The 21,168-nt window shown below is 36.8% G+C and overlaps 1 protein-coding gene across 3 annotated transcripts in view; it reads right to left on the bottom strand.

The window, feature by feature from the left end:
* The window catches only part of DENND2C (DENN domain containing 2C), a 94,756-nt gene that overhangs the window by 21,989 nt on the left and 51,599 nt on the right, over nt 1-21,168 (bottom strand). For all 3 annotated transcript variants that reach the window (XM_081225552.1, XM_081225554.1, XM_081225553.1), the window contains exons 2-8: nt 15,041-16,052; nt 14,221-14,357; nt 13,680-13,792; nt 12,921-13,091; nt 9,635-9,731; nt 4,394-4,438; nt 2,380-2,567 (exon numbers count right to left, since the gene is read on the bottom strand). In XM_081225552.1, coding sequence (XP_081081678.1) covers nt 2,380-2,567; nt 4,394-4,438; nt 9,635-9,731; nt 12,921-13,091; nt 13,680-13,792; nt 14,221-14,357; nt 15,041-15,864 — 1,575 coding nt within the window. In that variant the 5' untranslated portion in view covers nt 15,865-16,052. The remainder of the gene's footprint in view (nt 1-2,379; nt 2,568-4,393; nt 4,439-9,634; nt 9,732-12,920; nt 13,092-13,679; nt 13,793-14,220; nt 14,358-15,040; nt 16,053-21,168) is intronic.

Genomic DNA, 21,168 nt, shown 5'->3' with positions numbered 1-21,168 from the left:
GGGCTTTCCCTAGTTGCGGCAAGTGGGGGCTACTCTTTGTTGCGGCGTGCAGGCTTCTCACTGCGGTGGCTTTACTTGTTGTGGCGTATGGGCTCTAGGCGTGCGGGTTTCAGTAGTTGTGGCTCGAGGGCTCTAGCCTCAGTAGTTGTGGCGCACGGGCTTAGTTGCTCCGCGGCATGTGGGATCTTCCAGGACCAGGGCTCGAACCTGTGTCCCCTGCATTGGTAGGAGGATTCTTAACCGCTGCACCGCCAGGGAAGCCCTTCACTAGCTTTTCTAGTGAAACATGCAACTCAGGGTTTAAACCCAAAGTCCTAAAGTTCCTGAGCAGATAATGATAGAAGTGGTCGAAGTAGTAAGCTGGAGTGTGAGTAAATGTCCCTGTTTAAAGGGATCACTCCTTCCCAAGGCCAGCTACATGATTTGCAGAGCACAGTGCAAGATGAAAAACTGTGAGCCCCTTGTTCAAAAAGCAGGAAAAAAATAAATGTACAATGCAATATAAAACTTGTTACTTTCTTCTGTGGTTTCTTTGTCAACCTGCAATGGGGTTTTTGATTTTCTACTTAATGGCATGCTCCCTCAAGCATGAGGGTCCTGGGGACAAGTGCAGACCCTCACAGGTGCCCAGGGACCCTGGCCTGCAATCTGGTGCCCAAGTGGCCCACCAGCTGCTGGGTTTCCCCTCGGGCCAGCTGTAGGACTGAAACTCTGTGTCCTGACTAAGGGTGGGAAAGTTGAGCCAAGGACTTCCCTTCCCATGGGCCCACCACTCCAACCCGCAGCAGCTAGGCGACCCTCAAGGGGTTGTAGCCTCCATGTGGGGACGTGCCTAGTACTTGGACTGGGGGTGGTAAAAAAGGCTTGCCCCCCCAGGCCACCCACTGAACACAGGAGCAATGCCCAGGGTAGGGAAGGATCTACCATGTGTTGCTTAAGACACTCCGGGGATAATGCTTGCCTGATCCTGGCCCCCTCCATGCCCATGCAGAGGGTGGCAGCAGTCACCGAGTGAGGATGGAGAGGGGGAAGCCAGGCAGGGCCTGGGGAACCAAGGGGTAGGAGTGCGGACAACTGGAGAACCCATCCTGGAGAGGTGACAGCACACATGAGCCAAGGCTTTAAGACCCTGGCACGTCCCCACTGTCTCATCGGATCTCACTCCTCACTGACAAAACACGGATTCCAATATAAAAGCAGGAAGGACTTCGACGGCGACTGCGGAGCAGGGTGCAGGGCCCTTGCAAGTGAGGGCCCTTGTGTGACCGCTTGTGTGACTGCACTGGCCACATGCCCACGAAGTCAGTCCTGCTCCTTACTCAGCTTCAGCCAATTCATGCCACTTAGGAATGTAGGCTGAATGTCGGCAGTCTTTCTAGTTTCTCAGGAGAAAGCAGAAATACAGATTTTCATGCGAAATATGACTTTTAAACAAAAAATTGACGACAAAACTTTTATTATTTTATTACTGTGCAAACCCAAAAAACATATCTGTGGGCTAAATATGCTCAGAGGCCATCAGTTTGTTAAGCCCTGATGTAATGATCATGCTCTTTGTATTTACTGCCACAAAGCTCAGAGCCACATTTGGGGTCTATTTTGTAAGCTCTGTGAGGGCAGGGACCAAGAAGATCTATTTCAGTTGTATTCTCAGCACCTAATCTTGGCAAATAGTAGGTATTTATGAAATATTGACTAAAGAAATGAATGAATTATTTTGTGAAAAACGTAGAGTAAATGAAATAATACCGTTAATAACAGTTACCATTTATCAAGTGTTACTATGTGCAAGGAACTGCATTAAGCACGTTACATACATTATCTCATTAAATCCTCACTAATAGGGAATAACATTACATAGTGCTTACTGTATGCTAGACACTGTTCTAAGTGCCTTATATTAATTATAATTAGCTCATTTAATCCTCACCACAACTCCATGGGGTAGACACTATGAAGATTATCCCCCTTTGATCAATGGAGAAAATGAGGCACAGAGAAGTTTAACTGCTCCAAGTCACAGAGCTAATAAGTGGCAAATGCAGATAGTTGGCTCACAGTCCATGCTCTGAACTGCTACCCTACTCTGCCACATTTATCACTCCCCTTATTAAGGATGAGAAAAATTGAGGCTCTGTAACTTGCTAAAGGTCACTTAGTAAATAGCAGAGCAAAAGATAAAAACCTAGCTTGAATAATGAGCTTTAACTCCCCCTTGGTTGCAGCTCATGCCTGACACAAGATATCATTAGAGTGCACCGGATCCTACAAGAAGTACAGTATTAGTAAAAGCTAACTGAGACAATAGTAAACGAGAGGGAATAAATACAGAGAGACACAGAAACGTTCCTGGATGCCTCATAGCCTCCATGCACTTACCTTGCTAGGGAATTGTTGTATGACCTGGGGAATGTAGCTTATTTCTGATGGCTTCTTCTGTAGAGACACCACCACAAAAAGTTCAAACAGCTGCTGCTCCTGTAATTCAATTAGATCCCGCTCTAAGGTCTGGTAGTGAGGATTCCTCTTGGAAGATTGCTGCAGTTGTGCTATGCGCTTGTAGCGACCTGTGATGACATCACGGAGTCTTGTTTTCCTTTATAGCCCTATCTTCCCTCTAGCACCCAGAGGTCATGACCCACGCGGGCCTAATCTTCACTCAGTCATTGCTAATGAACGTTTACTAACCAATGTCTGCCACCCAGACATACTTGTTAGGGCTATGACACACTTGGAGGACAAGTGCAGATTCTCACAAGCACCTGGGGGCCCTGCAGCGGGACCGATGTTCTGTGTCCCAACTGATACCTATGTATGTCCCAACACATACTCTGTGCCATCCCATCTTTCATGGCATGACACCAAGATACACGGAAGATGTCAGGTAAAAGCACTGGCCTGACAAAAGATGCCATTTTGGGGACCATGAAATCATAGGTGGGGGAAAAGATTTGATAAAAGAACTGAGTCCTATAGAAGGTAAGTTCCTAAAGAGACAAGTTTGATAAAATTAAAACAAAAACTATCCTCACATTAAAGAAATGTTCTTTTCCCTTCTCTCCTTGGCATATATTACTAATAATGGACATATACTTATATCAATAAATGATGCTAAATGCAAGAGAGAAAAATGACATGTAAGAAGATATCCATTAGCAGACTATTTCTCAAAAGAAAGAATTCGTAGAAGCATACTATGTAAACAGTATGAGCAATCCCACCGAAAAGTGGATACCATTTATCCTTTATTCTCATTTATCTCTAAATTCTGAATAATTTGGGGTAGTCTCCACTAGGGGACATGCAGTACTTGCAGAAGAAATAGTCTAAGCATCCCAGAGATTTGCTTATGTGTCATTCTGAGCCAATGATGGAGACTCATCCTCTAATTGTTTTGCTTTTCTTTTGAGATATGATGCATTCTGCCCCAAAAGAAGTTACAAGGTAAATCAAAATATTAAGAACACTTAAAAAATAATTTTGGAGTGCCTCTCCAAAATTATCCAGTACATTTAGTGCTCTAGGCAAACCTTCCTTACTCCAAAGGGCTCAGTTCAAGTCAAGAAAATTTTAGGGCCTGTTTCTCAGTAGCAACAGAACAAAATTAATCATCTTTACACATCCAAGCTGAACCTGATGATGACTTAAGTTTCACCTTCAGTCAGCCTACAGAATCAAACACCTGAAGCAATTTAGGCTACTGGTAGGAGCACATGATTATTAATCATAAGATCCGAGTATCAGACCTGGAACTGCCCTGTACTCAGCTTTGATAATTCAGGTCTCCTATTTTTTCCATGCTTCAGTTAAACAGAAACTAAATAATTTGCTGTGAAAATCCATTAGATGAAGGATACAGAGCACTATGACTACTTGAACAAATACAGCCAAAAAAGCACGGCATCTTCTGTATTCTAACAGAAAGTAAATGGCACAATAATTTAGAATATAAATACCTATGAATAAGAAACAGATCAGTGTTTCCTGTCCCAATGTCAGAGATATCTAAGATACTCAAATGAATGACTATGAAAAAAATCAGATATTTAATGCAAAGTATTTGCCTCAGAGAATGACTCACATACTCTGTTTTGGGTGCTGCACATATGTCTGAACGTGCAGCTCTGCCGCTCCCCTCTTAAGATGGAAGAACATTCCATCTTAAGAACTACACTGGTCTGCCTCACTCCACCATGGGAGATTTTTAATGCTGTCAAACATCTGACAGTGTACTGTTTAGTTCCCCAAATCTCAACAGGTTCTTATAATGAAGAAATCACCGACAAAGTGAAACATCGTGTAGAAAAAACATGCTTAATCACAAAGGTAGGTGCCACTCCACCTACAACCAGGATCATCACGCGAAAGGGAGCAGCCCCACTGACTCACTCACTCTTTGGCAGATACTCGGCATCACTTTCATACCCAATGGTTTCACCTGAAAAGAAAGAGTTTCCAGTTGTATTGTTCAACAAGAACAGGCAGAACATGAGAACGAAAACAATGTAAAAGCTCCACAGGCCTGGGGACTTAATGGAGTAAGGAATAATTAAGGATGCTGAGCCTTTCTCCAAACCACTTAGCTGTATCAGGGCAGGACAGGTGCAAAAAAGAATAAAAGGCTCGGAGAAGAAACTATTCCATTCCATCTTCTTCCCATACCCACCTCCCTCCTCAGTTCCCCTCTCATCCCTAATTCTAGAAATTAACAGCAGTTCAGACTAGTTTTAGAAAGTCTTGATCAGAGTGGATTTTATTTCTACCTTCATATCGTTGTCTTTATATTCCCAAATAAGGTATCAAAGGTAAAACACCAACCTGGCTAAACAAAAATCTCAATATGGAACAAACTATGAATTTAGATTAACAGGAAAATGTGAGGCTAAGAAAGATTACCAAGTAAGTTTATGAAGTAATATTTATGATGCCTTTATGATGCCTCTAAGCCACCTCTAATGCCAAACTAAACCGAAGTTTACTCTGAATTCTTATAGTACTCAAATGGCTTTGAACTGCTATTATTTTCCACAATTGGATTTTAAGTATCTTGAGGCTAAGGGGCTTTGTTGTTAGAAGGGAATGTTCTGTACAATACTAGGCACATTGTCAATTTACAAAAAGAAAGAAAGAAAGAAAGAAAACAACCAAAACACAAAACAAAACATTGCGAACAGGTGAACGAAAAATTTCTAAATTAAGTCTGAAAAGTTAAAGCAAAATTTTAAAATATAAAGAAAGGGAAAAAATTTTAATGTATCAGGAAAAACAAGGACTATGAGTCATAAATGAAAAATGTATGGAAGTTTGATTGTATAAAAATGTAAAATTTCTAATCTAATAAAAAATCATTAGCAAATTCAAAAGGTAAATAAACTGGGGGAATATTTGTAATCCACATTGCAGATGCAAGACTAAGTTTCTTAATATTTAAATAGCTGTTACAAATGAATAAGTAAAAACACAGCACAACAAAAAGAATGAATAAAAGAGTAGGAATAGGCAATTTATAGAAAAAGATTGATAACTATTGATAAACATAACTGTCCAAATTCATAATTAATAAAATAAATTTAATAAATTAAAACAATAAGTAAGATACACTTTTCAACCATGATACTGGCAAAAAATAAAAAGCTCTAATAAAACACAGTGTTAATGAAGATTACGAGGAAAAAACCATTTTCAAAAGCTCTTCATAGAAATATAAAGCTTTTTTTTTAGGCTGTTAAGATCTATTTGTGAGACAATTTGGCAGCAGTTATAAAAATTTTAATTTATGTGTTCTTTAAAGTATGTGTTCTTTGATTAAGTACACTGCTAGGAACTTATTCTACAGATGTATTCTTACTAATATACAAAAAATATATAAACAAAAAATGTATATTACAGCATTGTTTGAAGAAAAAAAATCTGTATCTATATATCTACCTATTTATGAAACTTAATTATCCACAGGTTAAATAAAATGTTAGAAACAGCCAAAATGTCTACCAGCTAAATAAAATTCTTTTACATCTATACCAAGAAATACAGTACAGCTATGTGGATCTCTATGTGCTGATACCAAAAGAGCTCCGAAGTATATTAATTATATATTTTTTAAAATGGCAAGACATATAAAGTCTGAATAGTATAAAACTATTTGGGGAGAAAAAATATTTTCATGTGCATAAGATTTTCTGGGATTAGTAGGAGGAGGTTTGGGAAACTTTGGCTTTCCGTTTTGTTATTTTATATTATTGTGATTTCTTGCGGTGCTCATTTTAATTTTGTAATGAGGAAGAAGAGAACATAAAAAAAAATACCGTCTCTTCATTAGATATGTGGGAAAGGTACACAAGACATGTTACAGAAAAAGCGGGTATTTAAATATTGTGTACTGTTCAGGCTTTATAACTTCAAACTAACTACAATGACAAAAAGAATACTGGGGCTATAAAATATTGTTCAGTATGAAAGAACAGACACCGTGAGCTCCTGAGTCCTATTTGTATCCTTAGCACCAAGCACCTCTTCGGAGCCCATGAAGTGTTTGGAAAGGAAAAAAAAAAAGAAAGAGGGAAGGGAGGAAAGGTAATTTACCTGGAAAAGACCTTACAAAAGATCATTTAAATGGCTTTAACATATTCACATCTATGGGTTTTGATGATCTGCATTCCAAGACACTGAATGAAGGTTAAGGGGTTTATAAGCCAATAGGAAAATCTGTTGAGAATCTGTAGGGATCAAAAAAGTACTAGGTTGTCCCTTTTTTTTTTTTTTTTTTTTTTTTTACTTTTTATTTTATATTGGAGTATAGCCGATTAACAATGTTGTGATAGTTTCAGATGCACAGCAAAGGGACTCGGCTATACATATGCATGTACCCATTCTCCCCCAAACTCCCCTCCCATCCAGGCTGCCACATAACATTGAGCAGAGTCCCCTGTGCTATACAGTAGGTCCACTGGTTATCCATTTTTTTTTAAGTTTATTTATTCATTTTTTTAATTAGTTTCTGCTTTATAACAAAGTGAATCAGTCATACATATACATCTGTTCCCACATCCCTTCCCTCATGCATGGAGGGGTGGGATGGGAAGGGTGGGAGGGAGGGAGATGCATGAGGGAAGGGATGTGGGAACAGATGTATATGTATGACTGATTCACTTTGTTATAAAGCAGAAACTAATTAAAAAAAAAAAAAAAGAAATCTAGAAACAATAAATGCTGGAGAGGGTGTGGAGAAAAGGGAACACTCTTGCACTGCTGGTGGGAATGTGAATTGGTACAGCCACTATGGAGAACGGTATGGAGGTTCCTTAAAAAACTACAAATAGAACTACCATATGACCCAGCAATCCCACTACTGGGCATATACCCTGAGAAAACCATAATTCCAAAAGAGACATGTACCAAAATGTTCATTGCAGCTCTATTCACAATAGCCCGGAGCTGGAAACAACCTAAGTGTCCATCATCGGATGAATGGATAAAGAAGATGTGGCACATATATACAATGGAATATTACTCAGCCATAAAAAGAAACGAAACTGAGCTATTTGTAATGAGGTGGATAGACCTAGAGTCTGTCATACAGAGTGAAGTTAGTCAGAAAGAGAAAGACAAATACCGTATGCTAACACATATATACGGAATTTAAAAAAAAAATGTCATGAAGAACCTAGGGGCAAAACGGGAATGAAGACGCAGACCTACTTGAGAATGGACTTGAGGATATGGGGAGGGGGAAGGGTGGGCTGTGACAAGGCGAAAGAGAGGCATGGACGTGTATACACTACCAAACGTCAGGTAGATAGATAGTGGGAAGCAGCCGCAGAGCACAGGGAGATCAGCTCGGTGCTTTGTGAGGGAGATGCATGTCCCTTTTTTTAATGTGACTTCAACACACAAAATTATAATTTTGAAGAAGGACAATAAATCATTTTGTGATACCTGATAACTGAGAGTTAAGAACTGTTTATGCTGGAACAGATTCGGTAAGACCTAGCATGTACTGGCAGAGTAGGTAAATATAACTATCTGGTTCTATGAGGCACTGTTGATATACAGACAAAAGCTTAAGGAGGTAAACAAAAATCTGAGAACTGTGACTATTGAGACAGGAGATCCTCAGGCATGAGAGAAATTCCTCGGGTCCATTGAAGGAGTTGGCCACAGAGACTGAGTAAATGTATATTTCCTTTGAGCCATGCAAAAGGAAACAAATTTGTAGGGACTACTCCTTTTTGTGTGTGTATGTGTTAGAAGTTGGCAGTTTATGCTCTTGAATTTTTTCTTTTCAATAATGATACAGTGAAAAAAAGGATTTGGCTCTTCAAAAACTTTTCTTAGAGCCAAATTTACTAAAATGTTCCTAATCCATAAAGCATTCAAATAAAATAAGAGATTGGTGATAATCTACCTAGGGTGGCATATCTGGTGAATACAGTTATCAGTAGAGTGCTGTTAATATGGGAAAATGATAATGTTTTCTAAGAATTTGTCCTGGTTCCAGTGTCTTGATATTTCACAAAATTTGCAATTTATAATTTATTTCCTTATCTATAAAACAATAATATTTGCTACATGCGGTTATTTAGAAAAACAATCATAGTAGAGAAGAATAAGACTTTGTGGTATCATGTTCCTTGATTCAAACTGATGTTTCCTCCTCTGGCTCAGCTTCTTCCTCTGTAAAATTAGGATAGTCCCTACCTCCCAGTGTGGTCATACGTTATACACCAGATGAAGTACATAAAGAAACTATTACTTCATTCAGTAAATGGTAGCTATTATTATTAACAATAACCAGAAGTATTTCTTCTACAGAAGAGAAGGCTAAAATGTTGTAATAATTGCTTTTGAAAATATGAAAACTCACATTTAAAATGGTGACGAGAGATTTTAATCATCACAAAGTAAGAAGAAAGAGTCTTGAATTACTGAAAGGGGAAGTTTATTTTCACATAGTAATTGTTAGAATGAAGAAGAGATTTTCAATGGAAATTAAGAAATTTCTGTCTTTGGAAGTCTGCAAAAATATGAAATATTCTTTTCTGGTATGACTTGGCTGTTGTTTCTCACTTATGAATCTCACAGACAAAAATTGCTAAACTCTACACATCCTTTGCCAGACAACTAAGTTAAAGTTGTAAAGAAAATTCTACAAAAATAATTCACTATAGATGTTAAAAGTTGCTTAATTAAGACAATCTAAGTTTTATCTCGGCATCTGAAGGATAAAACTACTAAACTTATTAGGTGACTATAGGTTGAGTACCACGTACATTCAGTATATATATACTTAATATTTTCATTCCTCCACTGAGAGAGTCTATACTGACAAAAGACTATAAATCAAAGTAGTACTACAAAATAAGGATGCAACCTGTCCATGAAAATTAGTCTCATTGGTTTATAACTATTTTTAAATTTATTTACTTATTCATCTAATAGTTATTACTTGGTACAGAACTAAACAAAAGGGATTTGAGGAAGAACTAGAAATAATCCGTTAGCCTAAAGAAGTTTTATGTTTAAGTGGGATAGATAGGAAAGTAAACCAAAAATTATAATTCACATCAAACATTAAATTATATAATGATTCGCCCCTCATATGCTAATAGCTATGGACAGTTGGAACAATTCTTACCTTTAGAGGGAGGTACATCTTTTCCAGTGTAAGGGTGTAACTTTACCCTCTTCTTCCCTCTCTTAGATTCAAATATATCATCTATTTTCAATACAAGCTGAAAAAAGACCAGAAAAGTACAAGTTAAAACAAACACCAACAAGTTTTGCAGCTTGATATTAACTTATTAGTGATTCTCATTCAGAGAAAGATCTACTTTATACATAAAAACCTTTACATTTTTCAATTTTGAATCTAAAATTATCTTTAGTAAGATGATATGCTATTCTAATACATACTCCATTTAACATGGGTAAGAGAAGTGGGAAAGGATATTTCCTTTCCAGAGGAATTTACCACAGGTTCTTAGAGATTGCTTGTCATTCCAGGTCACAACATGCAAGAAATCTGGCCACTGCACTCCATATATTGACCAAGCCTTACCAATGGACTCAAGTTTTTGCTTGCCCAGAGTAGGAAGTGGGATATTTACTCACTTGTAAGGCAGGGTGAGGCACAGTTATGTCTGCTCCCAGGAATTTTTGCAAAGAGAGGATAATCACGCTTAGAAAGCTTTAGCCAAAAGGAATACTCCTTTGCTACCGGGAGCACTAATACTATAATTTATTTTGGAAACATGTCATAAAAATAGGAGATTCTCAAATATGCCCAAGTATAAAACAATGTTCCATTTAATATGCATTATTCATTAAAGTTCTTTCTTTGCTTCTGGGAAGTGTGTATAAAAGAGACAGACAGACAGACTGGGCTTAAAAAAGAGAAAAGAATTAAAGCTGATCAACAGCCATTTTTAAAAGGAGAAATTGATTCGTTTTTCTATGTATATTTTTCTTAAAATTCCAAACTTTTTCTTAACTATCAATCTTGATTTAACATATTTAATGCCCAGAATTACAGCTGTTAGGAACATTATATAATGTGATAACCAACAAAGTTGTTTGAGAAAAATGCTCTTGTTTTTTCCTTTGTCCTTGTTTCTCTAGCAATCCTGGCAATCCATAGGCAGTGAATCAGTCCACTGCAAGAAAAATAACATGTGAGAAACATGTGCTTCCAATATGCAGATTATTCCCACATTTTTGGAAGAGTTTATTCTTTTAAAGATTTTCATAGCTATAATTCAAACGAAAAGTTACCAATATTCTTAAATATTAGCATTATAAAAAAAATAAGAGAATCCAACATATAAAGGTATTGCTAGGGGCTATAGGAAAGATGTATGAGAGTAAACATGTATTTTGGATACATAAGGACCAAAAATAGTAGAATTATTCATGTGTATTTGAAAAGTATACTTAAAAGTATAATCAAATGTTATAAAGGAAAGGGATCTATTCTAGAAATATGAGATAAAGTAATAAACTTAAATTTTGATTATGAGCTAGGAGCCTATAATTACCTTCTAGTTACAGGAAATACTGTAAAATATTCTTCCTAAGAAATGATGGAAACCATATTGCTGTACACACTTGACACAAACAATATAAAACATTAGGAAATCTACTCTAGCAAACAATCCCACACAGATTGCCACAGTAGAGGAAGAAAGGAAGGGTAGGGAAGAGGCATATGGACTAGATCAGTTACTTTCAAACTATGAAACCAGTTTCCCTTCCAGAGATAGCTCTAGTCATCAAAGAGGAAATAAGTGAAAACTGCTTTCCTCATGGAGTGTTGTTCCCGAAGATAGTCCAAAAGCAATATTTGTATTGCAAATGAAACATCCTAAAAGGATTTAATCCAAGGAGGGTCACAGGTAGAAATGCTAACAGTCTGTTCCTGCCTGACAATCAAGAATTCATCACCATTTTTCTCTTCCCCACTTCTCAAGAAAACCTTTGGGAAAATATCCGAACAGGAAAAGTTGGATCATCTCACCTATAATCAGAAAGAGAACAGGCTTTGAGTACTCAAGGGATCCACAGTACATAAAATACTGAGGCGTGAAATCAAAAGCACTGCAAATATCCTTGGGTCTCATTAAATTCCACAATCCATAATTTCTAAATATTTGTTAATGATATTCCAAGAACCACATCTTAAATACAACTCCTTATGTGTTTGTGTTCTAGCCCCTGTGAACACATGATCTGCTGTTTCTGGAACATGTGGGAGGCTGCTTTGTTGTGCCAGCAATTCTTTTTTTTTTTTTTTTTGGAAGTATAGTTGATTTATAATGCTGTGTTAGTTCCTGGTGTACAGGAAAGTGATTGTTATGCATTATATATACATACATCCTGGAAATTCTTTAAACCTCTGATTTTTAAGTAGTCCTCACTATACACAGGAGAATAAACACCTAAAGATTTTTTTTTCCAGAGAGATCAGTTTAGTGCTTTAAAAAAAACTCTGTGTCTTTAACACTTCACATATTAAAGAGGGAGGGGCAGGAAATGGATCAGAAGAATTAAAGTAACTGTGGAACAGAATATTTCCCAAGGAACCAATCAGCAGTTACTACACCAAGAAACAGCTATGACTTTTGTTTAATGTTAAAATCAGGTATAGAAATCATGTGCTAAATGAATATAGCTAATTCAGATGGGATTAAAGACAGGAATACTATTTAAATGATTTTATTTCTGCATAGTAATCCTGAAAACATTCTGAATTACAGAACAAAATAACATAAAGAGTTTTTAAATATTTTCATGTAATTTCTTAAAGTCTCTCCTAAAAAATATATATTACAAATAATCCAAATTTCTTTATTTTGGTTCAGTGGCTCTCATTGAGATGATTTACAGACTTATTGCCTTTTCTCCCTTGAGAGAAGTTATTTATTTAATATAATTGGCAAAAATTTCTTTTCCCAAGTAATAGTAAAATTTCTTTCTTCCTTCCTTTGAGTGGACATTTTTGGCATATACTTTGTCATTACTGAAAATTTGTAAACTCAGGCACAAAACTGAATTAACTTTGGCTGTTATACAAATGAGTGAGAAAAACACTGAAGACAGCTTACTAGAAGGTCCTTTTACATGAGGTTCTAGGGCTTCCTTCACACCGGCAGCTGATTTTAATGAGAACTAAGGTAACTAGACTGAAGCCCTCCATCTAAAATCAATTTTCCAAATCCACACACACACACACAAAAACCTTGGCAAAAGCCATTCATGCATTTTTCTTTCATGAGCAAAAACTTAGCTTAAGGCTGCTTTCCAAATCTTCTAATTACAGTAGGTCAGTTCTAACCTATTATTCGTTTCAGTCTAAAGTTTATTTATTCACATTTGTGGAAATGCTGAAGTAAGAGTTGAAGAATCAAAAGTACTGGAGTCCTTACCCTTGGAAGATTTTTCCTTTTCCTGTTTGCAACTTCTCCAGCTCGGAAAAGCTTCCATTCAGTTAAAGTGACAGGCAACGTGGTATCCTTTGTGAGCTTTGACCATAAATAAACTTGTGAGTTCTTCAGTTCCATAGTCCTCCGGTGAAGGAACTGAGGTTTGGGAGCAACCTAAAACAGAAGAGGTACTGCTAAGGTAAGATCATCTAGGTAATGCCTGTGTTCTCAAAGTCAAAGCTATCCCCCCCAAATATTTACCTTTCCTTTAAACTCATCTAAAGTGAGGACACCGTAATTTCTTTTTCACTGTTTGTAAAGAAGTTTCTTGGGTTTCTAATCCAAGTTCTTCTACAACAATGTAATCAAATTTCCAGAAAACAATAGCTCAGAGTTCTCATTAACTCAAGGCAGCCTTTGCTTTCAGGGCTGGTGAGTGTTTTCAGGGACCAGACAGGTAATTTAGGCCACAGGTTGATGTGAGACTATTACAGTGCTGTGGTAACTATAGTGAACTAAAAGTTTTATGGTCTGTCTAAAGGTGTTTGTATTCAAGTCTTCTGAAGCGCTAAAAAAACAAACAAAAACCCCCTCCCCAAAACCAAAGAAAAAGTTTTGTGCTGCTCACCCCAAAACAAAACAAAGAACAATAAACCCACATTTCAGTGCCTCTTAGTTTTGGCCTAGTTAAACCATTTTAACCTTTTTGTAGGATCATAAATAAGATTCTAATATTTTCTTATATTATTTCCCTGGTTATACCTTGGGTGCTTTGAAAGCACTTTTAGGGGGTGGTAGCTTCCATGTTGAAAGAGATCTCCACATAGGCAAAGGCTGTACTGGAATATCTTCATATGGATTTTCTTTGGTGGGATCTTGAAAAATAATGAAAAAAAAAGTTTAGAGGAACATAATTAAATGGGAATACACTGACTACACTTAAAAGGAAAAGAAAGCAAAAACTGACTAAATATGTTCAGCTTTCTACTCTACATTGCTGTAGGGATGTAGGTCTCAAAATCAATGGTACTTTAAGCTCACAAACCACTCAGGCATCCAACCAACCTCAAAGAATTCTCAAAATACCATATTACACACATCTACTTCTGAACTGAACAGTCCAATAAACTAGTTGTAAAATCCATTAGAGAATTAAGGAATTTATATAACAAAGGTTTCAATATTAGAAAGGAAAATCTAGAGCAAGACATGCTTGATTGTAAAAGAAAATAACAGACTCTAGTTAAGGGCTCCACCAACTACATACTCACTAAATTTAATTGCAAAGTTTGTGGACACCTACATATGATATCCTCATAGATATTGTCCTCAGACTGTGTGTAATAAAGTGCTGAGCCAGAATTTCTTCTAAGTTCTTCATGAATCTTCCATGAGTTCTGATTTCGAAAGTGCTGAATGTCCTCAAATTCAAAGGATTTCCTTAAGAAAGAAGATACATTTTAAAGTTGTATCTTGTAAAACTCTAGTATTCTTTATATTGGTATGATAGACAAATTGATAAGAAAAGGACTTAGTGTACAAAATTACAAAGGTGTTTTATCAGATACCTAAAAATAATAAATTAGGCTGATGCCCTATACGCACCATGAGAAAACTGGAGGCTTTTAGCCAATTACATTCATGTTCTTCTTTGGGTACTTTATTAAATTCACTCTGTAATAAAAAGTGAGGCTAACGCCAGCATATTCTAAATGAACTAGAAGAATGTACTTGCTTCCCTATACATTTTTTTTTTTCTTTTTTGGCCGCACCGCATGGCAGGTGGTATCTTAGTTCCCCAACCAGGGATCGAACCCACATCCCCTGCATTGGAAGTGCGGAGTCTTAATCACTGGACCACCAGGGAAGTCCCCTATACATTTTTAAAGATATAAAATGGAAGTTTTTCTACGGTACTTATGTCAGTAGATTGTCCTGGATATTACCTATACTCCTACTGTTTCGCTTGTACGTATTTCCCCTTAGGTTAATCAACATCTGTGTAATCAAATTATAGGTGTAACCCACACATGGAAATGGAAATTGGTTTGAAAAGGAAACAGAAGCTCAATAGTTCTATAAGGAAAATACTTAAAATCATTACCTTTCAAATAAAAACATACCTTTTAGATCTCCCTCTGATTTTTCTGCCATAGTTCTTTGGTTCAGGTTCCTGAGAAGAGGCTAAAGAGGACTCTGTACAAGAATTATTTTCACAGTATTTTCTGTCACAGTTTCTGTCTTTACATGGCATAACACCAGATTCAGATAAATATCTGAATGTCCTACGAGGTTTTGGCAAAGGATTTATAGAAGGTCCACATTCTTGTCCCTCAGGTTCAGAGTAAATGTTTTCTAAGCTCTTCGTTACTCCATGTGAACTATCCAGACCTCTGAAATTCAGTTTTTTTTCTGAAGAGTCACAATGTTCTAAAGCTAAATTTAAGACTTTATCTGGGGGAAGTGCTTCTATCTTCTTCCACAATATCTGTGAGGTATAGAAATTTCCTGGAGGTAATGAAGTCTCTGGATCCAAAACTTCTTTCCAGCTTTCAGTTTGTTTGGCCTGAGAACATACCCAGTTGGATCCTGATTCATTTTTAAAGAAGTGTGTATCATCATATTCACGTTTCTCACTTTCATCCTCACTTTGATTGTGGCTTTTGGCATTTTCATTAATACCTTGATCAACATTTTGAGAGTTGGTGACATCTAGCTTTTTGCCCTTTCCCTCAGCAACAGGATTTCTCTTAAGAAGAAGCTCTTGATTACAGTTATCATATCTCACTCCAAAGTCCTTTGGATCGCACTTATCTGGATTAGATTTACCATTAGTTCTTCCTTCCCACTGAGAAATTTTTTGTTTGATGTTTTTGCAGTGGCTTCTTGACAGTGTATGAATAGCAGAACGAGAAAAACCAACATCCATGTTCCCAGTTGGGTGCATGACAAGTGATGAATTTTACTGAGGTTCCATTACAAGTAACTGTGAAGTACTATATTCTTTATCCTGTCAGTTAGAATCCAAACAATTCCAGTATTTTCCTTTCATCTTTAACTTGAAAATGTTTTAAAAAGAAAAATTCTGATCATCAATCCTTGTTGAAAATGGCTACAGCTTTATCTTCAATAATCCTATTAAAATGAAATGAATATGTTAACACAGTTTTATAATTTCCTAATTTAAACTCCACTAAAACACTGCCCACCTATCCCTAAATAAGTCGCTTATATTTCATATGTAAAGATGTACCTGTCATCCATTAAGCAATTCAACCTCATAAAGGCATTCCTAAGATGGTGGTATAATATTACAGAGAAAATATTACTTATGGTATTTCTCAAATTGTCTGCTTTAACATTCTGCATATTTAATTTCCTAAAGTTAAGTAGAATGAGGTTTTATAAGAGATTACACATAGTAGTAATACAATATTATTTTGTGATAAATCAATTCTTTATGAAACCTTCTGTTAATGAAACAAGGACCAACAGAGTATTATAAAAAGCATACAGAAATACATCTCAAATAACCAAAAAGTTTATGTATACATCCAGAGGAAGAGCCAGTTAGTCTGGAAACACACCAATAGCTGATTTCCTTCTCCAGTGCTACGCTGCGATAATATTAGCTCATCACATACCCTTATTTCAACTTTACTATTAGCAACACAGAATTCCATACACACCACTGTCACTAAAGACAATCCAAGGTACTATTAACTATCAGTTACTTTGAAATGTAATAACCTATTTTGTCACTGACTGAACTTTCCACATCTCTGCCACCACACACTCGACCCAAATCAGCAAAAATACTTACAGTCACATCCCTTCCTTTCACATAGAGCCTTCACTCATTTAGGCCCATTAACTGTTTCCTCAAATGCAAAATTTGGCAGAGAACTTTTCCTGTCAACTGAGTAAAGACCTGATCTCAAGTTCTACTGTATACTGTTTAAAAATAGCAACTGATTCGATACTTCCTGAGACAGGGGTCATCCTTCCTTGAGCTTTGTCTGTGTGGCCTTGATTAACAGGCAGGAAAATGTCTTGGCCCAGCTCTGTCAGGGTAGCTGACCAAAACTGATACATACACAACACACACACACAATTTATTCTAGGCAGAGCAACTGCTAGTCAGGACTACCATCAACTTTCAATTATTTCTTCAAGTTTGTAGGAAAACCAGGTTTGCTAGCAAATAAACTTTGATGAGGGTCTTATGCAAAGAAAATCATTCTAAAAAACCTTAAGAAATTGAACTCATGTGAGTGGAAAAAAACAAAACAAAGCATGCAAAATATAAAAGCTGTTGGGCAGAACTCTTCACAAAAGACTAATGCATAGAATTTGAACATCCAATCAGCTTCTAGTGCTCATTATTAAAACTCTGAAAATCCTTTACTAGTTTCTGATGTTTACAGAGAATTCCTAAGGATTTTAAGGTGTCCTTTAGACTCAGGTTTTCTTCACTACAGACAAGATAGTAGTATTTTTCTCTCTCCTGGGAGCCTAGTCAAGGTTTTCGGCAGTCCCAAACTCTTTCATTACTCTTCCCTTGTTAATGTGTTTTAAGTATGAATGCATCAAACTGAGAAGAAAAAGATGAAAATTGCTTGGGCTAAAAAAAAAAAATGTTTAACTTGAAAAGAACTGGCAACAAATGGCTTAATCTATGGAATTCACATACAAACATAAGTGATGTGTATTCATGGTGTTTCAGTGGCAAGAAAGTAGCAATAGCAACATGAAACTCCTTAAATCTAGGTAGGTACTATGAAGAGAAATGCTACTTTCTCCTAACTAGGTATTAATACATTGCAGCTTTTAAAAAATGACAAATTATTTCAAAACCAAAAGTTTTAATGCATTCTAATTAGATCGATGCCTGTATTGATATTATAATCTGTCTTTATACATGATTGCACAGCTCCAATTTTTGCCAAATTAAACTCTTTATAATGTGGCTTGCCTATTCTTATACATAAATTGTGATTTTGTCCTATCCAAAAAATAAGAATCACCAAACCAAGAGTTGCCTGTTTTTTCCTTACAGGCATCTCACATCTAACTGTCCTTTTAGTCTAATTAAATTGAGTCACTTTGCTACCCAGCACCTCCTCCCCTATGGCTCTCCTAGCCTGCAAGATTCTTTATATCCCATCCTTCACCTCTAGTTTCTTGCCTTGACCTCCACTATCAGTAGACATTCTAATCCCTACGTGCTGGCCCAGTGTCCAAGTCCTAGATCTCTCCAAGCTTCATCTTTTGAAAGCTCCCTAAAGCCAACTTATTCACATATTTGCCCCTAGACACTGCTTTCTCAGCCTTGCTTCAACAGTTCTCACAGAAACACAGATTGAGAAAATATAACAGCTTCAATAATTTTTAAAATTTTGTTTCTTCTCTTAATACTACAAAATTAGTCAAAAGCTTCTCCAACTATTAAAGACTATTAAGTCAGGCAGGACTCACACGAAGAGAAGCTAGAGCTCACGATAACCACAATGGGCAACCTCAAGAGAAGAAACCAGCAACTCAGTTCCTCGGGTGGGCAAAATAAGTGTAAATGTGAAAAACTAAGCATGATTTTAAAAGTATAATAAAACAGAATGCCTGGAGTAAAGGCTACTAATCAATTCCTTTTTCCTACTCTTTGTTCCCAAAGAGGTGATTCTTAATCATGTCCTTTTGTTTTTACAGTAAGTCCTCCATATACAAATGAGTTCCGTTCTGAGAGCACATTTGTTAAGTCCAGCAAAGTTAGCCTAGGTACCCAATTAACACAATTGGCTATACAGTACTGTAATAGGTTTATAATACTTTTCATACAAATAATGCATTAAAAATAAACAAAAACAAAAAATAAACATTTTTAATCTTACAGTACAGTGCCTTGCAAAGTACAGTAGTACAGTACAACAGCTGGCATACAGGGGCTGGCATCTAGTGAACAGGCAAGAAGAGTTACTGACTGGAGGAGGGATAGGAGGTGGGAGATGCTAGCGGTGAAGGATCATCAGCAACAGGGGACAGAGGGCAAACTGCAAGTTCACTCACACCTGACGTTGATGGCACAGGTTCTGGTTCCTTGCTGGATTCAATTCTATCTACCCTCTTGAAAAAACAATCCAGTGATGTCTGGGTAGTAGCCCTTTTTTTCTTGTCATAGATGACACGGTAGCACCGGATTGCATTCTGAACGGCTGCTTCAACCTTTGTGTACTGTTCTACGTTCGGGTCCTGTGCCTCAAAAACTAACAGTGCCTCCTCAAATAAAGAAAATCCCCTTGCCATTCCTGCACCATGAATCTCTTTGGCTCTTCAGTTACTTCTTCCTCCTCTTGTCTCTCTTCGTCCTTTCTCTGGACCTCCAGTTCCTGGTCTTTTAGCAGTACCAGCTAGATCACCACTGCTTTTACACTTGCTTCAGGACATCCTGGGCTTCAAATAAAGATACTGTACTACTGTACTCTATACAGTACTGTAAAGTACACAAAAGTACAACCTCTTGTAGAGGATGCATGTACGTGACAATGTACACCAGACACGTGAACTAACTTTCGTGACTGGACATGTGAACACACATTCGCATCTTTGAAAGTTCGCAACTTGAAGGTTCGTATGAGGGGACTTACTTGTTTTCTATTGCTTTTCTGAGTATTTACTTTCATCCAAGATATACATCAACTACAGTTTATCAGATTAAGATGTAATTTATAGTATAACCTAACACATATAGGATTCTGTGTTCTTAGCCTTTTAAAAGAAACCAATCTAAATCCATTCAGGTAAGTGAAATTCTCTTTAAGAAAGAGAATATTAACGTTCTATTTTACTGACTCAAGTCTATATAAGGAAAGTTTCTCACTCCAAATCCTTTAAAATATTTTATTTGATTAAATATAATCTGGCCAAATATGAAGAATTTAGAACATTCTAAAAGTTGACTTAAAAACTGATGAAAGGATATACTTTTAAATGGTTAATTTTTGTTATGTGAATTTTACCTCAATTAGAAAGAAAACAGATGAAAGGGACCGAGAAGACTCTCGCTTCTGGGATGATAGAAAAATTGGACTAGACTTGCCTTCCCAACATAAAAAACTATAAAACTGGACTTAATGTAAAATAAATGCTTTTAGATATTGAATAATAGCAAAGGACTGTGATCCCTGAAAGAAGGAAAACAAATGAAGTGGGCACCAAGATGGCCCAGCTTTCACCCTGGAGGCTCTTTTCAGAAAACAGCATAGAACATGGTAACCATGCTGAGTTAAGGATAAAGAGACCAGAGTGTGGAGGGGCAGAGGCAAATACAATCTTCAGGGTACATTATCAGAAAGGAGGGAGCAACACAGAGGAGAAGCTCCAGAAATCTACATAGGATCTACTTGAGTCTTGGGCTGAATACTAAGCTGGTAAGGTATAAGGTAACACTGCACGAGGCTAGACAACATATTACTGGGAAAGAAGAGCTAATGGAACCCTGTAAAGCTGACTAACACCCAGAGTTAACAAAGGTCTGGGAAATGTTCAACTTCCAATGATCTTCACAAGGGAGGCCTTGTCAAACACCTGGGTAATTCAGTAGAAACAGTAGGAAGTCACGGCTTGCCAGTGAGGCTAAACTAGCCCTAGAGTGAAGGCTACTTTAGAACCACCACAAAAAAAAAGCTTTAAAAAAGCTTTTCAGAAGGATCAAGTTGATTCATAAGTAATTTAAATAACCACAGAAACAAAAGTCAATAATTTTTACATGAACACATCAAAATCCAGACACACCACAATGTAACATTTACAATGTCTAGCATCCAATCAAAATTACTAAACATGCAAAGAAGCCTGAAAATGAGACCCATAATCAGGAGAAAAATCAGTTAACAGAAACAGAAGCAAAAATGACAGACATGATACAGTTGGCAGAGAAAGACTTCAATTCAGATATTTTAAATATATTCATAAACTTAAAGCAAAATATGAACATAATGAGTACAGAAATAGAAGACATAAAAAAGAAAACAAAGGGAGCTTTGTTTTGTTCTGGAGCTTAAAAATACCCCATATGAAAAGAAAACTTCTCTGGATTGTTTGAACAGCAGATTTTAGATACTGCAGAGGAAATGATCAGTGAAGTTGAATAAGTAGTAATAAAAACTGTCAAAAACTAACACAAAAACTGAAGCACAGAGAGAAGAAAAGAGTAAAACAAAAGTCTCACTGGGACAATACCAAGTGGTTTACCTTA

Source organism: Mesoplodon bidens (genome assembly GCF_964165515.1).
Source record: "Mesoplodon bidens genome assembly, chromosome: 2".
In the NCBI taxonomy this organism is placed as follows: Eukaryota; Metazoa; Chordata; class Mammalia; order Artiodactyla; family Ziphiidae; genus Mesoplodon; species Mesoplodon bidens.
This window is presented reverse-complemented; position numbering and strand designations above follow the sequence as displayed.